The sequence below is a fragment of the Danio rerio genome, chromosome 4 (genome assembly GCF_052040795.2).
Source record: "Danio rerio strain M-AB ecotype USA chromosome 4, GRCz13ab, whole genome shotgun sequence".
Classification (NCBI taxonomy): Eukaryota; Metazoa; Chordata; class Actinopteri; order Cypriniformes; family Danionidae; genus Danio; species Danio rerio.
Window position 1 is genome coordinate 20,734,770 of NC_141024.2, and position 21,625 is coordinate 20,756,394.

At 34.6% G+C, this 21,625-nt stretch overlaps 3 protein-coding genes across 18 annotated transcripts in view; 1 reads left to right on the plus strand and 2 right to left on the minus strand.

The window, feature by feature from the left end:
• Positions 1 to 21,625, plus strand: part of ccdc146 (coiled-coil domain containing 146) — a 98,934-nt gene that overhangs the window by 75,061 nt on the left and 2,248 nt on the right. For 3 of the 16 annotated variants that reach the window (XM_087247561.1, XM_087247558.1, XM_087247559.1), the window contains 16 exons: positions 2,679 to 2,846; positions 8,546 to 8,838; positions 10,982 to 11,039; positions 12,265 to 12,441; positions 12,521 to 12,594; positions 12,664 to 12,891; positions 13,395 to 13,581; positions 14,370 to 14,462; positions 14,801 to 14,971; positions 15,228 to 15,316; positions 15,478 to 15,642; positions 16,401 to 16,625; positions 16,713 to 16,941; positions 18,403 to 18,522; positions 19,563 to 19,700; positions 19,994 to 20,242. In XM_087247561.1, coding sequence (XP_087103687.1) covers positions 2,682 to 2,846; positions 8,546 to 8,838; positions 10,982 to 11,039; positions 12,265 to 12,441; positions 12,521 to 12,594; positions 12,664 to 12,891; positions 13,395 to 13,581; positions 14,370 to 14,462; positions 14,801 to 14,971; positions 15,228 to 15,316; positions 15,478 to 15,642; positions 16,401 to 16,625; positions 16,713 to 16,941; positions 18,403 to 18,522; positions 19,563 to 19,700; positions 19,994 to 20,242 — 2,661 coding nt within the window. In that variant the 5' untranslated portion in view covers positions 2,679 to 2,681. Of the gene's footprint in view, positions 1 to 2,091; positions 2,329 to 2,678; positions 2,847 to 8,545; positions 8,839 to 10,981; positions 11,040 to 12,264; positions 12,442 to 12,520; positions 12,595 to 12,663; positions 12,949 to 13,394; positions 13,582 to 14,369; positions 14,463 to 14,800; positions 14,972 to 15,227; positions 15,317 to 15,477; positions 15,643 to 16,400; positions 16,626 to 16,712; positions 16,942 to 18,402; positions 18,523 to 19,562; positions 19,701 to 19,993; positions 20,243 to 21,625 lie in introns of those variants that run through there. The other 13 variants (XM_087247564.1, XM_087247563.1, XM_087247565.1 and 10 more) reach the window with 10 other exon arrangements.
• On the minus strand, positions 829 to 2,475 carry sinup (siaz-interacting nuclear protein). Its single transcript, NM_197937.1, is given in 5 exon segments — positions 829 to 899; positions 978 to 1,107; positions 1,214 to 1,265; positions 1,887 to 2,030; positions 2,374 to 2,475. Coding segments are annotated over 5 exon segments (438 nt in total). The 5' UTR covers positions 2,423 to 2,475; the 3' UTR covers positions 829 to 836.
• Positions 3,303 to 6,573, minus strand: fgl2a (fibrinogen-like 2a). Its single transcript, NM_001025539.2, has 2 exons — positions 5,898 to 6,573; positions 3,303 to 5,150 (listed from the first exon to the last, which is right to left on the minus strand). The coding sequence occupies exons 1-2, from the start codon at positions 6,538 to 6,540 to the stop codon at positions 4,438 to 4,440; spliced, it is 1,356 nt and encodes a 451-aa protein (NP_001020710.1). The 5' UTR covers positions 6,541 to 6,573; the 3' UTR covers positions 3,303 to 4,437.

Here is a 21,625-nt window from a genome sequence, read left to right on the forward strand (position 1 = left end):
AAGAGCATCCTCTGTGTAAAACATATGCTGGATAATTTGGCGGTTAATTCCACTGTGGCAACCCCCGATTAAAAAGGGACTAAGCCGAAAAGAAAATGAATGCAATAACTCATACTATAAGCTCACATAAAACTGAATATACTTACGATTACCCGTGATTAACTTATGTCTTTAACAGAAAGAGTTTCTAAACTTCGCATCAATCTCTTATATTTACACTACATATTGGGACATATGATAGGGAAATTTGAGCAGATTGCAAATATTAGTGTGCTAACTACACAGGCGCAGCGCTAATGACACTGGTTAAAAGGTATCTTTTCCATGTTAAAAGGAGTTGTCCTTACCATCTGAGATGGTGTCAGGCAAACTTTCCATTTCCTCTTTGTGACAGCAGAACAACAGCATATACATCCAAAACGATGATCACCTCAGGTACAGATTATGTGCTTTTTAGTCTTAAATGCTACCAAATGTGAGTTTAAAATAAATACCATTTATTGACATACTACTGAACTAGCAAACTAAGTATTGCAAATGTGGGATTTAAAATGTTTTGTGCAGACAGCCAAATTGCTTCTCACTGGAATCTTGTCACATTACGTGTTGTTATGACACGGTGTATGAATAAATAACCTCCAATGGCTGCTGACAGGATGTGAAGAAAGACTGGTTCCTATTTTTGTTTTGTTTTGTTTTTTTAAAGATTCACACTATTTACTAGCACATTCAAAAGAACTGCATAGAAGTATAAAAAGAGAGTATTTTATTAAAAAAAAACATTTAAAAAAGACAAATTCTACACATTATTGACAGTTCTGGGAACAGGTCTCGGACTATACGGATGGCTTACTCAGAGGTTTGTATCTTCTCACTGGACGAGCTCTAAAACTTGAACACTGAAAAAAATAAGTCAAAATTAGACTTGTACGAGTTAGATTCTGATTAACAGACAGTTCAATGGAAAAGACACTTACCCAAACTTGTTCTTGTATCTGGCGCATTTCTTTCAGTTTCCTCTCACGCTCAACTTTTCTTGCTGCATCACGTGCATCAAAAGAGAAAGGCTTAAAACAAGTTGATCTTTGCAGCCTTGCATGTTCATGCCTTCAGATGAGGTAAAAAAAATGATTTATATAAATATACATATTTTATAAACAGTTGAATGTGTAATTAAACTTTTTACCATAAAAAGTCAATAGAGGTTTCTTACAATCTGACTGCATGAGCAGCGGATGTTGATCCAGATCGACCATCTGCAATGACTGCCAAAAGTGAAAAGCACATCAGATTGCCCTGGTGCAAATTTGCAAACTATCAACCATCGCAGTTAAAAAGATCAAATTGAGGTAAATGTAAACCAATTTGCTACTTATGGAATGCTGCAGTATAACACTACTAAGTAATTTAACAATTAATATAATGGAAATCTGTGCTGACTGCCCTGATATACAATGAAAATATTAGAAAAGTATGGATAAACCTACACAGTTGTACTGTAACATAGAATACAGAAATATGCAATACAAATATGAGCATCAACACAAACAAATTTGATTGTTCATTTGTACCACAAGTCTACCACTGGAGGGCCTCAGCAAACTTCCAAGGTCGAGCCTGGAAGGAGACCCGTCTTGTAGATTTATTATTGAGAACATAGTCCAGTTTTTGGAAAATTTGAATACATGAAGACGCCTCATTTTAAAAGCGTGTTCTCTTGATCTGGTCATTTTTAAGGAACTTGTTTTATTTTCTTGGTTGCACCAAACTGTAAATCTTATGTACAAAAAAAAAAAAATGATAAAAAAATCTACTAATAAAATAAAAACTTGACTTTAATGCAGAAAGAGTTCAGTACAGCATGTGCAAGTGCAATCAACTCTTACCAGTTTCACAGCTGTCGTGTTTTTGCAGGGGGGAAACGACTGCCACAGCGTACTTGCGCTTAGGGGATAATGTTAAAGGTGATTTGCGTTTAAATACGCTTATGTAATTCTTATCCGTTTCCGAAGGCATATCTGTGAAAGAAACTGTCAAAAAACAAAACAAAATAGTGAACATCTGATTTGACGTGCACGCGCTGGCCTCATTGTGAGAAAGTTGCTATGGAGACTGGGTCGCGCGCTACAAAACAATGACTGAAACTGCAGAGATTTAAACGGGTGAACAACTTATAAAAAGGCCACGGTAAGTTTCTGAGAACATGACAATAACACCAAAAATAAATAAAGAAATAACGTGGTTTTTTCAGCTAGTTGTATGATTACGGGGTCCACGGTGAATTTATGGAAACTGAAATACATAGCAGCTGTTCAGTGTTATTAAAATGTATGAATTATGTTTAAAATACTTGAAACCTAACGGTAACGTTACCTGAATGATTGTGTTTGACGTCGGTTTGTGTATTGTTACGGTGAGCCATAAAAACGGTCGAATACTATTGTGTCGACGCGGGTGTAAAGTTTTTTTGGTCAGCTGATTTTACTGCAATAAAGCTTGCGCCTATATCTGCTGCAAATTGATGTTAATTATCTGCAGCTGCAGTGTGACCTGCCACAAACGCTCTTTAAATCCATTTAGTTGGGATCAAAGACTGTTTGTGCAATTGGACAATATAATTAATTTATTTAGCTTAAAATACCTTCTGTCTTTAAGTACATTTGTTTATGTTTGTGCAGGTCATGATGAGGCAGGCACAGCAGCGGAGCTCTTCGCCGTCACATGATGACCAGCAAGAGTCCAGCGAGAGAGCAACGCCCATTTCTGCCCTCGCTCCAGAGGTTGATTTAAATCAAGAACAACCTGCGGTCCTGTCATTAAATCCAGCCTTGCAGTGCTTGGAACAGGTAAAATCTCATTGTTGCAATAATAAAAAACAACATAAAGCAAAATAAAAGGTAAAAAAAATAAAATAAATGAATTTCCTCTACAGATATTAAATTCACTGTGGAGATAAAACTTGAACTCATTGAATCAAAACACTGATTCCTCTTGCTTTTAAATATACCATGACACTGATCTACTTTTTACTCTAAATACTGTGGCTTAAAAAATTGAAAGTACAGTGCTAATGAACATGAAACATACTTTTAATTATGACAAGCTCTCACCAAACATTTTTTTTTTTTGTAATGTAGATGACTAATACTAAAAGGTTTGTTAATTATTGTTACATACATTTAACTGCCCCAATGTCTGCCAAGATTTTAGTAACAAAAAGATCTAGAATTTCAGTTTAATGTTAACATATTTTCTGAATGAATGTTGGACTATGTGAGATAAATCAACAGCTTTGAGTCAACTACAGTATGTACTTTTTAAAGTTTAATTTGCTTCATAGAAATACAAATAAATCTTTAAAATCACAAATTAATGTGTTTAATATACATTCTCCAATATACATATATTCTAAAAAAGTAAGCTTATAACAATTTTTAAAAACCCTGAAATGCATTCATTTCAGCCTCAGGAGGGGGTTGGGGCACATTTATCACAATCTGCTTAACCACATAGCAATACCTAAAAAATAAAAATCTTTAAAAACCATCCCATACTGTCAAAATAAATAATGTACATTTTGTACTTGAATATCACAGATATATATTTTCTTTTTAACAACCTCATTTTGTCATTTTCTGTCCCTTCAGCTTATTTGTAAAAAAATACAGCTAAAAAATAATGTTGATGACAAAGTAATTTGCATAAAATATTTTTTGTTAAATATATCCCCTCTCTTTCCCTAATTCCATCAGTAATCATTGACAAATTGGATGTAAATCATAGTAGCTATTATTCAATTTGTTCTACCAATAATTGTATCCACAAAAAACAAGCAAACAAATAAACTTTCAGTCGTCCATGGTGTAGAACAGTGGTTCTCAAACTGTGGTACGTGTACCACTAGTAGTACGCAGGCTTCCTTATAGTGGTACGGAGGAGGAATGAAATATGTCATGTACATGCTACACACATTTCAAAATTTACCAAAAATGATGTATATAATATGATATATATGACAAATAGCCTACATTTCTGAGGTAATCTGCCACGTTTTTTTTAACCGTGCAGAGTTGTAGCTGCTTTACCTGGCCTACTACGCTACTGTATTTCAATACTGCTAATTTTGGTGGTACTTGGAGAGACAAATTGTTTCTGAGGTGGTACTTGATGAAAAAAATTTGAGAACCACTGGTGTAGAAAAGCAGTTAAACACAAGGTGGCAGTAGGACACACAGATAAAAGAAATCATACAATCAACCAAATTGTTGGTATATTTAAAATATAAGCTGGACATTATTTCTTTGTACCTTGTGATGTTTAAAATACAGGTTTATATTTTTAAGGCAGTTCTGTTAATGTCTGTGGATTTGCATCACAATTTGGTCTTGAGGAAAAGTTCCCCCAAAAAATAATTAATTATTATTATTGTGAGTTGCCTTAGGGTGCATAGTTCTTCGGCCTTATCATCATTTTAACATTTTTATAAGCTTGCCTGAAGCTTGTCGGATAGTACTCAGAAGTCGCATTGGGCCACGTTCCCCAAAAAATCCCATCCCTTTTCCCTTTGTACTTTGTTTTGTAGTATTTGCCATTAAGGTTTGCTGACATGCAGGCATCAAACCACCATCCCGAACCATAATACGCCCCACAGTTGCCTGAGGGGTATCTGTCGTTATCTTTATCCGGCGTAGTGAAGAACTTCTGATCATGGTTGAAGTGTTTGCTAAACTGCAAAGCGTTTCCAGCTGTCCCCGAATACCCGCTCACAGACAGCCGATAATGAAGGAACTCATTGGACACATAGAACTGATCATATTTGGCATATCCACGTGTGCCCTCTGAGTCTTCCAGCTCAATGCGTAGGATCATGTCCTTGGCTTTGGTGAGCAGGTGGATTTTATCATTACCAAGCCAGAATTCACTGTTAAGGTTCCCGAAGCCCTTCTTGTAGTCAGCCCAGGTGCGGTTGAAGCTCACGCTGCCGTTTATTCGATGTTGTATGACGGTCCACCCACCTCCAAATGACTCCATGTCACAGTAAACCGCAAAGCTGCCATTCCTGGGATCAGGAGTCACCTGGTACACCTTGTTTATCCTTTGCCCCAGCATGCTGATGTCTGAGCAGTCTCTTGGAGGGATGTTTGTGAGGTCTGTGTAGAGAGAGATGACCTTTAAGCATGCTTTATCATTTCATACATTTAAAAAGTTTTGCAATATTACAATGTATAACAATTTTTTTTAAATATAGAGTATGTTTTATGTTTCAATAACTATGTATAATTTGGTTTAGTGGGGCTTATTGCATTCCTTTAATCATCATGTGATTCTGTGGTCAGGGTTCATCGCCTCTGCAGGTTTGAATTTTTGAAATGCAAACACTGACATCATTTGTTTTCATTCCACATTTGATTTTGGGAAATTAAAGTCAGAAGATTTCAGCGATGACCCGCATAACTATTCCTGTTGTTGAGTTCACTCATCTGAGAGGAAACTGTTTGGATTCGTAGCTATAAAAAAATTACTTTACGTTTGTAAATGGTCTAAAGATTTAGTAAGTATTCGGTCATTAAGTTCAATAGTTGTTTATTATTTTAAAAATGTAGGGTGCACGGGCATTTATAATGCTATTTTTTTTCAGCTTTTAAGCGTTTTATTAATCAAAGAATCACAAAAAATATTTTTTTACTAAAATATTAAGCTACATAACATTTTTAACCTTGAAAATAATACTTATGTTATTTTAAACTTCAAATTAGCATATTAGAAAATTTTCTGAAAAATTATGTAAATCTGATGACTAATAACTTTTTTACATTTGAAATTTAAATAAAAAATATTTTATTCTTTACCAAAAAAAAACAAAAACATAAAAGACTGCTTTAGAATCGAAGACTTACGTTGAAGTTGTAGTTGTTGACCAGGACATGAAGTGCAGGTGCTGCTGATTTTATTGACCATCCCAGTGATGTTCTCAACTTTTCTGTCCACTATATTCTCTACGTTTTGCAGATTGAGGAGGTTAAGCTCCTCTAGGCGGCCCTGAAGGGAGTTAATCTGTGCACGTGCATTTTTCAGGCTGCTAGACATGCGGTTCATCTTCACCTGCATGTTTTGTACAATGTCATTATCACTGTCGTTCCCATTATGAATAACTCTCATGCTGGTTTGACCTCGACTCTGCTCTCCCTCTGTTGGAGGGTCACCACTGTCCTTCTGCAAGTTGAGGTCCACTTGTTTCAAGCTGCACTCCAGACAGGAGCTCTTCAACCTGTTTACTGTCTCCTTCAAGCTTTGCAGTTCCTTCACGGTCTTCTCTAGTAGTCGGAATTGTTTGGGAAGCTGGATAGTCAGCGGTGGCATTGTGATCTGATATGGGCACTCCTCCTCATCCTCACACTTCCCAGCTGGCCTCAGTCTTACCTGGGAGCAGCTGGAAGCTCCAGGTGCCCTGTCCACAACCCCAGACGGGCCACTGCCAGAAGCCTCTACCTCCTGCCAGATGGCTATCAGCAGAGAACAGCACACATACACCAGTTTCATGATCTCAGAGTCTACAGTGATCCAAACAGAAAGAGAGAACAGGAGGGAACTGCCTCAAAGTGCAACAGCTTTGCCATTAATATCACTAGAGAGAGAGAGAGAGAGAGTGGGTGGGGCAGCAGTGCATTGCATAATTGCGTAGTCGACAACGCAGTAAGAATTCCATAGAATATGGGACCACTGACCATTTTTATTAAAACACAGCACAATGACTAAATATGTAGGAATGATGGTTTTGTTTGTTTTAAACTTACAGTAAATAAAGGAATGTGTTAGCAAGATAAACCAGATGGGCAGTATAGTGCTGTGAATGACAATATGCTGTTAATTTTCAGGTCATCTAAAAAATACCTTATACTCTCACTGGCCACTTTATAAGGGAACACCTTACGAGTACCTGGTTGGATCGTCTTTTAGCTTCAGAATTGCCTTAATGCTTCGTGGCATTGATTCAACAAGGTACTGGAAATATTCCTTTGGCATTAAAAGCCAAGTTGATCCGCAGTTTCTGAAACACTCCAGCCCGTCTGGCACCAACAAACATGTCACGTTCAAAGTCACTGAAGTCACCTTTCTTCACTATTCTAATGCTCACTTTGAACTGAAGCATCATAAATCGTCTTGACCATGTTTTCAAACTTCACGATTGACATTGTGCTCGATTATCCACTTCAGACATTTTGTTTGTTGTAACTTTGCAACTACATGACAACTAACTCTTATTAGAATATTATGGAAGATTGTTTTAATTGTTTGAAAAAGGTCAGCAAATAATGAAAAAATGTTAACTTTTAGGTTAACTTGCTCTTTACAATGTAAAAGTCATATTTCTTTTTAGTTTATTCCTGTAAGTGCTGTGGTGTTTTGAAAAAACTGTCATCATTAATTTATTGCAGTCATGTGTTTACATTATGGATTGCTAATGTGTTTGTTTTGGCATAGAATTTTGTGTCGTCACAGAGCTGTTTTTTTTACTGTAGTATTGGCCGTAAAACAAACAAGCTTTGTTTGGGACTGTTGTAAAAGAGAAACTGTAGTGTTTATTTAATCTGGTGCAGATGTACTCAGACATCTGCCAGAAATAGCTTCACCATTTCTTTTACTTCTTCTTACTTCTCTTAGGCCTACGTCTTTTATTTATGCATTGAATTGGTTCTGCAGTTCTTTTTTAAAGTTTTACTCTAATCTTAACAATAATCTGTATTATTATTTTACCTTTCCCTATGGTATCAGCATACATAGATGAACTGTCTATTGTAAAATTGTGCTCCAGTGTCTAACTTCAAAGCTGATTCTCCACATGTGTGCCTCATGATTTCTCATAAACTTCACAGTAACTGTTTAGACTCCTGCTATGGCTCTGTGCCGGAAGTCTCAAAAATAAAAATGCTATAAAATAGGAACTGATAACGCACATGTTGCTTATCAAGATAAATGTTCAGCAAAAGTCAAAAACACAGCTGCATAACTTTTGAGTAAATTTTAGTATAACATTATCATTGCAAGATTTGTTGCAAAATGATCATAAATGTCATGTTCACATTATTTAAGGTGAAATTAATTCTACAATTTTAATATTAGTCAATTTATGTGTGTTAAATCAGGCCTACATCATAGCAATTAATACTAATATGAAGGATTTTCAACAACAGAGCCTAGGCCTCTGGGAAGTATTTTTAAATCTGTTTTACTACATATCTTAACAGTAAAGCACTTAAACATTTTGTTTAGATTTAAAGGAGAAAAACACATATTGAGACTTTGTGCTGATAATCAGATATGCGTATACTGTATAGAAAGCTTGAGTGGTCAGATAAACACACTCAAAGCTTGGATACATTCATTTTCATGGTGGAGATCTGATGCATGGCACATATATTGATCCGCTCTTAAGAGACATCTTCAAACGAGTCCAGACAACATATATCTGTTTAAAATGCATTTAGGCAAATGTTTATTGGACTGTTTGATTGTTGATCAATCTTTTTTCATCTTTGTCCTACAGCTCTTCTCCACTGGAAAGATCAGCGTGGAAAAAGTGGCTCGTCTTAAAGCCAGTTTCAACCTCTTAAATGAAACTCTGAGAAGTTCTCAGGACTCTGAAATGCAATTGCTCCTGGAGGCGAAGACCTTGCGCATGACATTAGAGCAGCAAAGGCAGGAGCTGGAGAATGCTGAACTTTTTCCTGAGGGACCAGACACAGAGGTCAGCAGACTGAAGCAGACACTCCTGCAGTACTACAACCAACTGAAGGAGGACGAAGAAAGAGATTATCAGATGCAATTTCAGCTTGAGTGGTGAGATGCTCTGCAAGATCACATCATGCAGCTCATTTTCGCAACATCTAATGCAGTCCATAAACCAGCGCAAATTTAGGTTGCAAAAAAGCAGAGCCGATTATAATCAGGTGCATACATTCTACCATCAACAGATGTGCAAAGGGAAAGGGAAACTCCTACAAATTCATATGCAAAAAAAACAAAAAAAAACAAAACACAAATGTTTCACTTCATGTCTTTAGTAAATCCTGACAGTAGTTTTCACAGTGGTGCAAGCTGTTAGTAATGTCCTAAAATTTAATCCTAACCATCAGATTATGCTAACAACACTTGATTTGAATGTTTCCAAGGTTGTGGTTAGGGTTTGGGGTAGGCTAGGACAATATTACATCCTCTATTACACCACTCTATATGAAAACTTCCCAATTTAACATCATAATTCGACATCAAGATATGCTACCTACTTTTTGAATTTAAGGTAGGACAAGTTGACAGAACACCGGCCCTTACTCTGAGTGTGGGGCATTTAGTTTCCTCTCACTAAAGGTTATTGACTTTAAGTGACTTAATCTGCATTCCTTCTAACACTCACCTTCTTGTGTTTAACATTTTTTCTCGCCTCCAAAATTCAGCAGGGAAAGAACACTATGCTGAATCATGACTTACAAGGTTGGTCGTGAAGGTTCCTCACATAACTGATTCAAAATGATTTAATCACGTATAAAAAAATAAAGAGAGCTTTGGTGATAACTAACCAAATATTTGCTTACCACAATAATAACCTTTTGCTAGAAATGGTATCAAAAATGGAAAAAGCTAGAGAAAATTGTACAGCACCGTACATTTACACTTAAAATGACACCTAAGCGTAGCTTCCAGGCACCATCTTTATATTTAAGCTCAGCTGCCAGAAATGAAACATACAGGATTGTGTGGTATCAAAAGCAGCAAAGGATACATCTGCGCTGCCTTAAAAAAATTGATCAGATGAAAGAATCTAAAGAGACAGGAAGTAAAGATTAGGTTTGGTCGAGCTTTGATGTCCTCCTACCTTGGAATGCATCCTTTGAAGCAGGATTTTCTCGATTTCGGATGCAACCTAATAATGTGTCTTGTAATATTTTGCTATGAAAATCTAATACATTAGTGGTGAGGCGGCACCACAAATAAGTTATTAAAGTTCCCCTTTTATGCCTTTTCCAATATTACTTATTATGTTGTGTGTCTCAATGTTTTGTGCCAGTAAAAGATTTTTAAAATATACATAATTCTAGCATGTTGTTATTAAAGACTGCAGGTCAACAATGTCTGTTTTGACCCTCAAACACTGTAGTTCAGTTGGTATTGTCATGTATGTCAAGAAGATACTGTTATCTGTGTTATACTGTGTTTGAAAGTCAAACAATGATCTGTAACAATAACTACGAAAAACAATTTTAAAATCACAATGAATTGTAGAATCACATTCATGTCCAATGTAAATTTTTAAAAGCTAATTAATGATAGAACATAAACAGCGGACCCTACCTTAAAGAGCTTGAACATTTAAAAAGGAAGATAATAAAAGATGCATGGTGCTTTTCATAAACACACCAATAATGAACATTTATGTGAATGTTAATATAGTTATAGTTAATGCACTTGTTGTAAAAGGGCCTTAGGAACCTCTGTACTAGAGAGTACAGTATACAATATGCAATACGATATATGTATTTTATGCATGTCAGTTAGTCAAGTATTCCTACTGCAGGCATATTACTGCCAGATGTCTTTTCTGCACATGTGGATATTTTGTCCTGAGTGAATCCTTCATCCCTATCCAAACCAGCATGGATACACATTGCACAGCATGCTTTCGCTCACTGTAATAATCTACTACTTTGATGGGATGGTCCAGCTTTCAATGATAGCAGTATTAGCATTCAGCTAGAATATTTATACATGTGGTTTTCACACAGCTTGTTATTGCACAGCTTTGTCATCTAAAATGTTTAATAGCAGGCACAACATTTATAAATGTGAAATGTCCTGTGTGCTTAAACGCTTCTCTAATTGTATAATTTGCATTTATTTGTTCCTTTTTATTTGAATTGGTTTACATCCTGATTTCTGCGAATGCAAGGATGTTTTTTTTTTACAGAATTTCATTTCTGCTTTTTAGTCTTAAAGAGGAAAAGCTCTATCTTGAGAAAGAATACCAGGATCAACCTAAACAGGCTGTAAGTATAGCTAGGGCATGTGACGTCTCCAGATAAATACATCATTGGGTTTTCCGATACACTGTAAAAATGCTTGGAACCACACAATTTCTTCATGGTCTCTGAACACATATTGATTGTTAACTTAAATGTTTTTAAAAAAAAATTTAAAAGTGGGTTGACCACAAAAAAATTAAGTTGTCACCCGACCCCCCTCCCCCAAATACCCTTTTTCTTAATTGTGTTGTGTTGATTCCACTCATTTTAAATAAGTAGCTTAAATAAAGCAAGCAGTGTGTGTGTGTGCATTAAGATGCATTATACTTAGGGCCAGACAGAATCTGTGGACATTTTTAGCTATTTCTGCAGAGAATTTTTGTTAAAAAAAAAATCTGGATTTATGTGGAATGATTTTAGGAGGATCATAACTAAAAAACTTAATTACAAAAAAACAAACATGACATTTTTTACCTTTATTTCATGTTTACAATGCAAATCTAATTAGATACACTCATTTTGGTAAATAAGGCAAGTCTCTCATATAATAAATCTACTAAAAGATTTTTTAAATTTTACTTTTCAAACTGTATTGTGAATAAGTCATATGAACATTTTAATATTAATAATCTAAGTTTACACACATTTACACAAGTAAATACATAGACTCAATAATGGGATAAAAATCTGTGGAAATCTGCATATTTCTGCGCACACAGATTCTATGTGGGCATAATTATATTGTAATAATTTAAAAATCATGAAAGCCCATGTAGAAAAAAAACAAGCTTACTGTAAAGTATTTTAATATAATTTTATACTTAAATTACTCACAAATATTAGTATCTATTATCTGAAAATCACTTACAAATCATTGTCATAATAATAATTTTAATTGTAATAAAGCCGAACAGGAATTTTCTGCCAAGATTAGAGTACATAATATTTCTTTATTTATAATTATTTTATTTTTCTATATTATTATTTACTTAGGCTAGTTGGGTTAATTATAAAACCCATTAGATAACCATTTAATCTGAAGCCAATCAAAAAAAAAGTAATAAAAAACTGCTTTTATTCCAGCCAAATTTAAACAAAATAAGAAAAACAATATTATAAGAAATACTGTAATAAATGTCCACAAGAATCAAAATTTAAACATAACTTTTTAAATATTTGAAAAAGAATCAAAATTTAACAGAAGGTCTAATAATTTCACTTCTTTATTTTTGTTTATGTCCTCATGCAGGAGCTAGAAAGCAGGTATGCGACCCTGAAGAACAGTTGTGAGGAGGTGAGGAAAGAGGTTCTTAAGCTTAGACAGGAGGTGAGGACTCTAACTGAGAGCATGGAGACTCAACAGAAACATATCAAGAAAGAACAACTTGAACTGGAGGATTTAAAAAATCGTGTTGAGAGCAATGAGGTAATCAAGACCTGTTAAGCGGCAATATTCGCCTGTAAGCTGGATGTGGAGTTCATATGTTAACAATGTCTTTCACCAGGCTGAGCTGGCTCAGGTGCTCCTCATACCTGTTCAACTGAGAAAAGAGGTCGACAGGGTTGCCCACAAGAAATCGTATGTGGTAATTTAGTGAAGGTACACAAAAACTATTAATATTTCACTAATCACCTGTGTGTTTTATAGGGAGTTGGAGAAGCAGGTTGCAAAAATAGAGCAACATCGTTTGGATAATGTGGAGCATCAGAAGAGTTTGGAGGCAAAATGTGAAAAAGTGAAGGAGGCCATAAAAGAGGTGGTACGAGAACAGGAAGGCCACAAGGCTCAGCTAGTGACTGCAGAGAACAAACAAGACAGACTTCTCACAGATTTGCAAATGGCCAAAGCAAAAGAGGCAGCGTTTATGGACCAAAGGTCATTATTTCAGCATTTCTGTAACATTAATGCCAAACATATTCAAATTCATCTAGTGTGAGGACAACCAAAATGTTTGACCCTCTCCACATTTATGATGTTTGCAGAAATTGAAGTCATCATACTGTTATTGGGTAACATTGTATTGCTGTGAACAGGAAACTACAGCAAATATATAATAACAATAAAAGTGCCTCCATAACCTCATATAGAAAAAAAAACAACATCAACAAATAGAGACTGATGATAATGGCAATCAGAAAAGAGAACAATTGACCACCACTAGCTCAGCCACTATGTGTATAATAACTAATAATTGTTTTTGCCATGATGACTACATACTGGCCTTAGTGTATTATATAATACAAAATATACTGCTATAAATGTATATTAATAAAAAATGTAATGTAAAGCTCAAATTAAATTTATTAAATTTGTCATAGCAGTATGTGAAAAGGGTCCATATTAAGTAAATTTGCTATACTGATTGTTTTGGACTACAGGGGTCTGTTGGAAATTAGCATGGAGCAGATTGTTGCTGAGTTCATATCTTTGCGCGATAAACTGGCCCGAGATACAAGGCTGAAAGACAAGCTTATGTTAGCCCTGAAGAGAAATGAACTGCAGCTGAAACAGGCCAGAGACGCTCTCACTAACACTCAACAACAGCATGAGAGGATCCAGGCTCAGGTGAAAAACACATCTAATTTCTTACATCTACATCTAGAAATCCACATCCAGACAAATATTGTCATAAAATATATTGTTGTAAAACTGGCAAATTCACTCCACTGTGGTGACCCTAGATAATTCAGGGGCCGAATGATAGTGAGGATATTGTCATAAGTTGTAATATCAACAATTAATCATACTTTAAAAGGATTTTCCAGATGTTTCAGGGTTTATTGCAGGGTAATTATTGCAGAAGCATTTCTTTTGTGACGTCTGAATTTCTGTGGAATGAATTCTTTCTCACGTTATGTACAGAAACTCTGATGAATCATCCTTATTTTAAGAGAATAGGAACTGTTAGTTCCTTTGGATTTTCAAAGATTTTCATTGTGTCAGACACAATGGTGTGTGCTAGCACTTGTGCACATACTGTCTTTTCCCCCATCATTTCCTGTCTGCTTTTTAACCACTACAATAAAATGGAAAAACACTCAAAAATGCAGAAAACATCTGAAACTTGGTGTCCTGTGGTTTGACATATTGTACTCTATATAAAATTTTTATCATCATCATCATTTTAATTCTTTAATTATTGTCCCGACTGCTTTTATTAGTTGATGTTAAGATCAAGATCTTACAAATGATACTATACTATTAATACAAAATTCTGTCTCACCATTTAAATTTAGAGGGTGTAAAAACATGCTACTTGAAAATATTAAGTGACCAGTTGCAGAGCCTGAGATGTACAGTTTATGGGCAAATATTTTGATTATTAATTGTTATGTGGTTTCATTTTACCACAGAAAGAGACAGTCTCAGAAGCCGACATCTTGCTTGAGAGAAGAAAAGATCTGGAAAAGGAAGTAGAAAACTTAAAACGCAATTTGATTAGTGAGGTATGTCCATTAAGACAAGAATTTCTGTGAAAATAATGGGTCTCATTCACTAATCAAGCATTTGCAAAAATTTATGCGCGAATTTTGCATGAATAATTAGGTCATGATAATTACTTAAAAGTCTTGGAAAAATCTGGGAAAAGTCATGTAATCTTAGTAGTAAAACTGTGTATGACCCCTGGAACAAACTTATGCATGTGAATTTGGCGGAACGTTTTCATGAGAGGTTTAAATGTGCGCATAAATACAAAAAATGTAAACAATCATTAGTGAATGAGACATATTGTGTTTTAAGATGCAGTTCATGTATGTTTTCATATCTGTGTATTTGGGAGTAGCAGTCTATGGCAGGGATGAAGGTCCAGCTGGTTCAAGAGTATGTTGAGAAGGAGCAGGCTTTGATTAGAGAGTCTTATCGCCGCAGAGATGAGCTTCATCACCTTCATCATCTCATACTTATCAAAACAGACGAAAAAGAGCAGAAGAGCCGTGAGCTACTGAAAGCACAGGTTATTTACATTACATTACATTTGCCTCGCATTGCATTTACCTCTCAGTCCGTATTTATTCACCATCATATTGTTCCAAAAAGTGGAATTTTCCTGCTCCTATTGGAAACATGGAATGACTAACTTTCAAACGTACAAAAATTAGTACTGTCAAATGTTTTTCATGACGGTTTGGAACAACATGAGGGTAAATAAATCATGATTAATTGATAATTTTTGTCTTTATGCCTACTGATTGATATGAATGTCATTGCAGCTCAAATACAAGCAATCTAAGCAAGAACTGCAAGGAAAAGGACTGGTTATACAGGAACACATTAAACAGACTAAAGAGACACAGACAAGGTACTACCAGATTGACTGAAACAGAGCTGATGCTAAAGCAAGATATAATTTTAAAATGCTTTTGTTTTTCTTTTATTTGCCTGATTTAAAAATGAACCTAGTTTATTAACCTGCTGTATAGTCTGATTAGTAAATGGGCTCTTTAATGTTACCCTAACCAGGCTGGGCGTGTTTGCTAAGCTGTATGAAGTCACCAAGTCTAAGCGGAACAAGTACCTGAGCTTAATTCAAATCTCAGACCAAAACCTGGCATTGGTGCAGGAGAAGCTGGCTAAACTGGAAGAAAACCTAAAGACACTGCAGTCCACTGCTATCAGCAAAGACAAGTTCCTTACCTTTCACATGCATATTCTTATTCTTTTAACAATCTGACTACCTACCACAAAGTAACACTTACCTTTACTGTGAAGTGCTATGAGTGTGCATATTTGCTCGAAGTTTGGCATTATTTGAACTGAGATATGGTGGTAGGGTGGGACATAATGTAGTTCCTGTCTCTTTAAAAAAAACAGCCAATAGTGTTTTGAGTCCCGAGTTAAACTCAAACTCATATATAGCATATATAGAGTCCTAAAGGGACAGGACATGTCAGACACTAGAGAGTATTTGTTTGGTCTGAAGATTTAATGAGAAACTGAAATATTAATTTACATCAAAAACATTTTGGTTTATCCATTTAGGCAAAATTATTTTAATATGTTTATATTTTCTTAATGTAAATCTTGTCACTGTTTTGGAGCACACTACATTACAGATATTCTTAAGACTAACATACTGATACTGACATCTGCTTTCTTTTGATGTCACTGGGACATTAAAGATTGCTCAACAATGAGATTTATTTTCGCTTGTATGGTTGAGTTTCTGTTTGTGTTCAAACTAAATGTTGTGTGATCCAAACTAAATCCAATGTGAGGCCACTGTAAAAAAATATTGACAAAAAGTCATGACTACAAATGTTTAAATTAAATATAAAAAAAATATTTTAAGTCTGTTTGATTAATGTAAGTTGAGATGGTAATTTTAATCAACTAAAAAAATTAAGGTAGCAAGAATTTTCTAAGGGTCCTTTTATTTCCTGCAGGTTACTGCAGAGATCTCGTCTACAACACTCTCACAGCTACAAGCTAAGAGACGATCTGAAGAAGGAGGTCTCACAGACATTACAGGCTTTGCAGGAGATGCAACAAAATCGAGAGGAGCAAAAACTAAAACTCAGGAAGCTCACGGACACCGTGAACATGCTAGAGCAAAAAAAGCTACATATCTGCAAGCGCTATGAGGCCGAACTGCAAAAGCGGAATCAAGAGTGAGACATAGAGTCTGGGGGATACAAATCTGGCAGGTGAATTCTCACAGTCTGTGCTGATATTTCTATCTGTGTTTTTGTTGTCAGGTCTGTGCAGCTTGCAGAAAGAGAGAAGGAATGGCGTATTTTCAATGAGAAGCTTGGTGTACTGGTGAAAATGACTGAAAACAGCAACTTGGAGATGTATGACATGGAAGATGAAATCAGAAACTTGAAAATGGAACAGAAAGAAGAAGAAAGACAGAATGATCTGCACAAAAAGCAGTTGTCAAACAAACTAGCTCTGGAGGAAGAGCGTGTCTTATTACAGATACAGGTACCTGGATCACAATTTTGAAACCACTGTGAAACATTTATCTGTTAAAAAAATTGCATCAGATGCACACAAATATGTGAATCAAGTGCCAACAATACAATCTCTAACAGAGCAAACAAACACAGTGGAATGCAAGTAAAGGTTAGATTTAATGCCTTCTAAAGTGCCACACATACCCACACACAGAGAAGTGTTGTTTTTACCATTTATAGTCCCTTCTGTAAATGAAATAAACCATCTCAGTGAAAATCCGCCTGATAGGTTTATAGACCTCTGTGTTTAAACAACAGAGTCTCTGCATATCAACATTTACTGCATTAGAACAGATCAAATAAACAGTACTAAGACTTTACAATAAAAAATGCCTCGTCCTTAGATACCAGGCAATGACAAACGGTACTGTAGTTGAAGCACATCTTTTCACATCACGTACATTTGTCAAAAATACAACAAAGTTGATACTCTGACATGAGCATCAGTTAGCATATTATAATCATTTCTAAAAAAAAATAACATTGCCATAAACGAAATAAAAGTCATTACTCTATATTTCTATCAAATGAGAGAGTATGAAAAACATTTAAACATCGTACTGATTTCAAACCATTGAACAGTAGTGTAATAATTAAAAAAAGGACTTTGCAAGAAACATTGGATGTAATAAGTAGAATGTTCAAAATAGAATGAGAAGAATTTAGAGGTACAAAATATTTTTGTGAGTAGATGCAAACATGTGATGATGTCTTGGTTTATATTGGGCATCACAGGATGTCCTGTACCAACACTTGTATAAGACCCTGGACAAGCCAAGAAAATCATCCTACTCTTCATGGAATGTCAGGAAAACTGCCAAGCAGAAACAAAGGATTAAGACTCTGCACCCAAACATCGTCTTCACCATCCCACCTTCTATTACTGTATTTCATTAGGTTTCTCTAGAAGGCTTTCATTCATCTGCTTGTGCAGAACTAAAAGATGACCTTTAACTCCTTGGCTTGTCAATGTGTTGTGGGCTCGTGTGTTGCTCTTTCTGGCTTAAGTCTTACATATTTCCTAATATCTTACAAGGATAAACATCTAGCACTGGATTTTAACCTAAGACATTTTTACATCATGATTTATTTAGCACATAATTAAGACAAGCAACATACAGCAATTCTTGATCGATTTAAGTTGGTTTTATGTTGTTTGTGGAGACAATTCAAATCATTGCTCTCTCAAATGAGCACAACAAAACAAGAATCTCTTCTCATGTTGGCACCAGATGATTTCTCTGTTTTGTGACAAGCACAGTGACACATCTGCCGCCAGCTTGACGCTGTCTAACCAGTCATAAATAAGACAGAAAATACATCTGTTTTGCTGTGTACGGACTGTGCATGTGTAATGAAACAAAGGGTTTTAAATGAGTCCACTGTTTTAATTGTGTCCTGATGGTGTGGCTGTTTTTCTGTGTCATAGTTGTCTGAGATAAATGACAGAGTGTCTGAGCTGGAAGAGGCTTGTGTGGACGATAACAGAGCAAGAAACCTGAATGGAGAAGATCCATCTCCTGAGGAGCTCATTGAGAAGATTGAACAGGTAAAATATTTGTTAATAATTTGGGGTTTAATAACTTGATGGAGAGTTTATTTTCCTTTTCCTAACCACAATTACAAATTTCAATGGAATTACCAGAACTTTAGGAATTAATCACTTTTTATTATTAATTTAAAGATTATTATTTATTTTTTTTTGCAGGACTTGGTTTACAAGTTTTAAATTATTTAATCACATCAAATCATTTTTGGTGTTGTAAAATACATACAAATAATGGAATGTTACAATTATTTACTAATTATCATTTTCAATCATATTTTCTGTCCCTAAACTGGTTTGTGTTACAGTATACAAATATATTGTAAGTCACACTTTACAATAAGGTTTCATTATAATTATAAGTTAATGTATTTACTAACATGAACTAATTATGAGCAATACTTGAACAGCATTAATTAATAATAGTTTAACATTTACTAATGTATTATTAACATTTTAATTCAGGCTGTTAACATTAGTTAATGCTCTGTGAGTTAACATGAACTAACAACGAATAACTGTATTTTTATTAACTAACATGTAGAAATACTGTAATAAATGTATTGTTCATTGTTTGATCATATTAGTAAATACAACCTTATGTTAAAGTGTTGCCCACATATAATATGTACCCATTTAGACATTTTATTATATAATATTTATTAGAGGCAATCTTAATTTTTAAAAAGTAACCTCAATGTTATCCAACATAATTAAGAACATAACATATTTTTATCACATTACATTCGGTATTGGGAACATTATAATATAAATATTTTTATTTCTTTTTTGATATAGCTTGTGTTATACATCATATGTTCTTGTTTACACATTTTATTGAATAAAATACAACACTGACCACATTTTAATTTCATTTAATTTATATAGGCAATCTATTCATTAAATAATTCAGAATGAGGGTGATAATAAACTAATATTTTACATAAAATACTTACTTGCTTAGAAAAGTAATGGACTAATACAGATTAAAATCAAATGGAAAAGCTAGTTTCACTTACTGGTGTCTATGTGTGTGTGTTTAGTTGGAGATACACCTGGCAGATAAAGAGGCTCAGCTCTTGGAAATGGAGCTTGTGTGTGAGCAGGTTGGACGCCTTTCCAAGCGCATCCAAATCAAAGCTGACAACAGTAATGAAGACACACTCCATCTGGCCAAGAAAGTGAGTTCACATACACATTTGCTTTGAAAACAGCACTGTTGTTTAAAATCAGCCCTTGCCAAGGTTTCCTTTAGAATTTACATAAATATAAAGTACACAAATGATGTCTCAAGACCCTGCAGACCTCAAGAACTCCAAAAAACACATTAATAAACCACAGAAAGCATATTTGTTCCAATCCAATTTTCAGCTTTACTAAACTCCAAACTGATGTGGCGTGTTAATGTAAACACAGAGGGTCAAGAAAAGCCAGCATTTGAAGCATAATCATTTAGGACGTGTTTTTCTTTTAGGTGAATGAACTGCAGGCTCAGATCAGAAAGCGCAGCCGTAAAATGATGGCGGTGGTAGCAGAGCTGTCCATGCGGAAAGCCGAGTGTATGGGCCTGCAGCAGGAGATGAAGGAAAAGGAACTGCAGCTGGACTTGTGTCAAAAGCATGTGGAGCAAGGTTTGCCCCCGTCAGATAGCATTGAGAACGAGTGGCTGCGTCATCTTCAAGATCAACATAGACGCCTGGCAGATGCTGAGCGAAAAGCCATGGTAAGACTGAATGCCATCAAATAGACACTAAAAAACTAAAAAATCATGTTGTGCTTATTTATCATTACCTCTACTGAACATAATGAACATATATTGTATTGATCTAATATAATATGGTGTTTGTAAACACTTTTTCAGGAACACAATGTTCCTCTGTTTAATCCTTACTGCCATAATTTACTCATCTTCTGAGTTTTTCTTCTGTTGAACACAAAGGAAGATACAGGTAATCAGTGTAGGGAAAAATTACTTTTGAAAGTAATGCATTACAAAACTAAGTTACTCCCCCAAAAAGTAACTAGTAGTGTTACAGTTACATTTTATGGTATATAATGCGTTACGTTACTTTTGAGTTACTTTTGTGTTACTTTTTATTACCTGGCCGAGGCATGATCTCTTTCAGAACTCTTTCAGAAGGAGCTCTGCAATTAACGATGCACTGTATACCCTACACCTATATTTACCTTTAAAAAAACACACGCTAATTAATTAAACTAAAAAGTAACTCGAATTACATTTTCAAAAAAGTGACTCAAATATTTTTTGCTTACTTTTCTCACATTTTTTTAGAATATCTGTTTTGTGTTCAACAGAAGAAAGAAATTCATAAAAGTTTAGAACCATTTAGTGAGTAAATGAGGAAAACGTTCACTTTTAACTTTATCTAGTTAACTTTTTTACTTTATCATTTATATCCACACACATAATTAAATATTTATTTAAACTGTTTTTTATATATTGAGAAACCATTTATACAAAGATTAAAAATTATTTCAAATATTGATATACATCTTTAGTAATAATAACAATGTAATGATTTTAAAAAAGAGCTGAGAAATAAGGAAGGGGAAATAACGAAAGTGTGCAATAAGCACACAATAAATAAATCACCAAAATAAAATATATATTTAAATTTTTTTTTTTTTTTTAAAGTCGAAAAATTTCAACTTCTCTGTTGTAACTGGTTCATCCCACTATTACAAGGGGAATATGGTCAAAACAAATCTGTCCAAAGAATTAAACTTTCAGATTATAGATAATTGTATTAAAATATTTAGGTAAATATATAAGATCAGTTTATTTTTTGATACCGTTATCGTTATTAACAAATCATTAACTATGACTTTAGCCTCAATAAAATCCTAATTATTACTTATTAAGGTAGTATTTGGGTTTAGGTATTGGGTAGGTTTAGAAATATAGAATAAGATCATGCAGAATATGTACTTATACATGTACTAAGCACTATATAATAAGCCACTAGTTAATAGTGAGAATTGTTACCTAAACTAAAGACTTAAGAAATTTATGCCACGATTATTATTAACATCATGTTACATTATACTGACACTCTACTATACTATTTCTGTGATTGTTTGTTAG

Bases quoted from the DNA above. Each gene is read 5' to 3' on its own strand.
- fgl2a (NM_001025539.2), bottom strand. From the start codon at position 6,540: ATGAAACTGGTGTATGTGTGCTGTTCTCTGCTGATAGCCATCTGGCAG. The intron at 5,151-5,897 runs GTAAGTCTTCGA...CTCTCTACACAG, and splicing joins TCAACAACTACAACTTCAAC to ACCTCACAAACATCCCTCCA.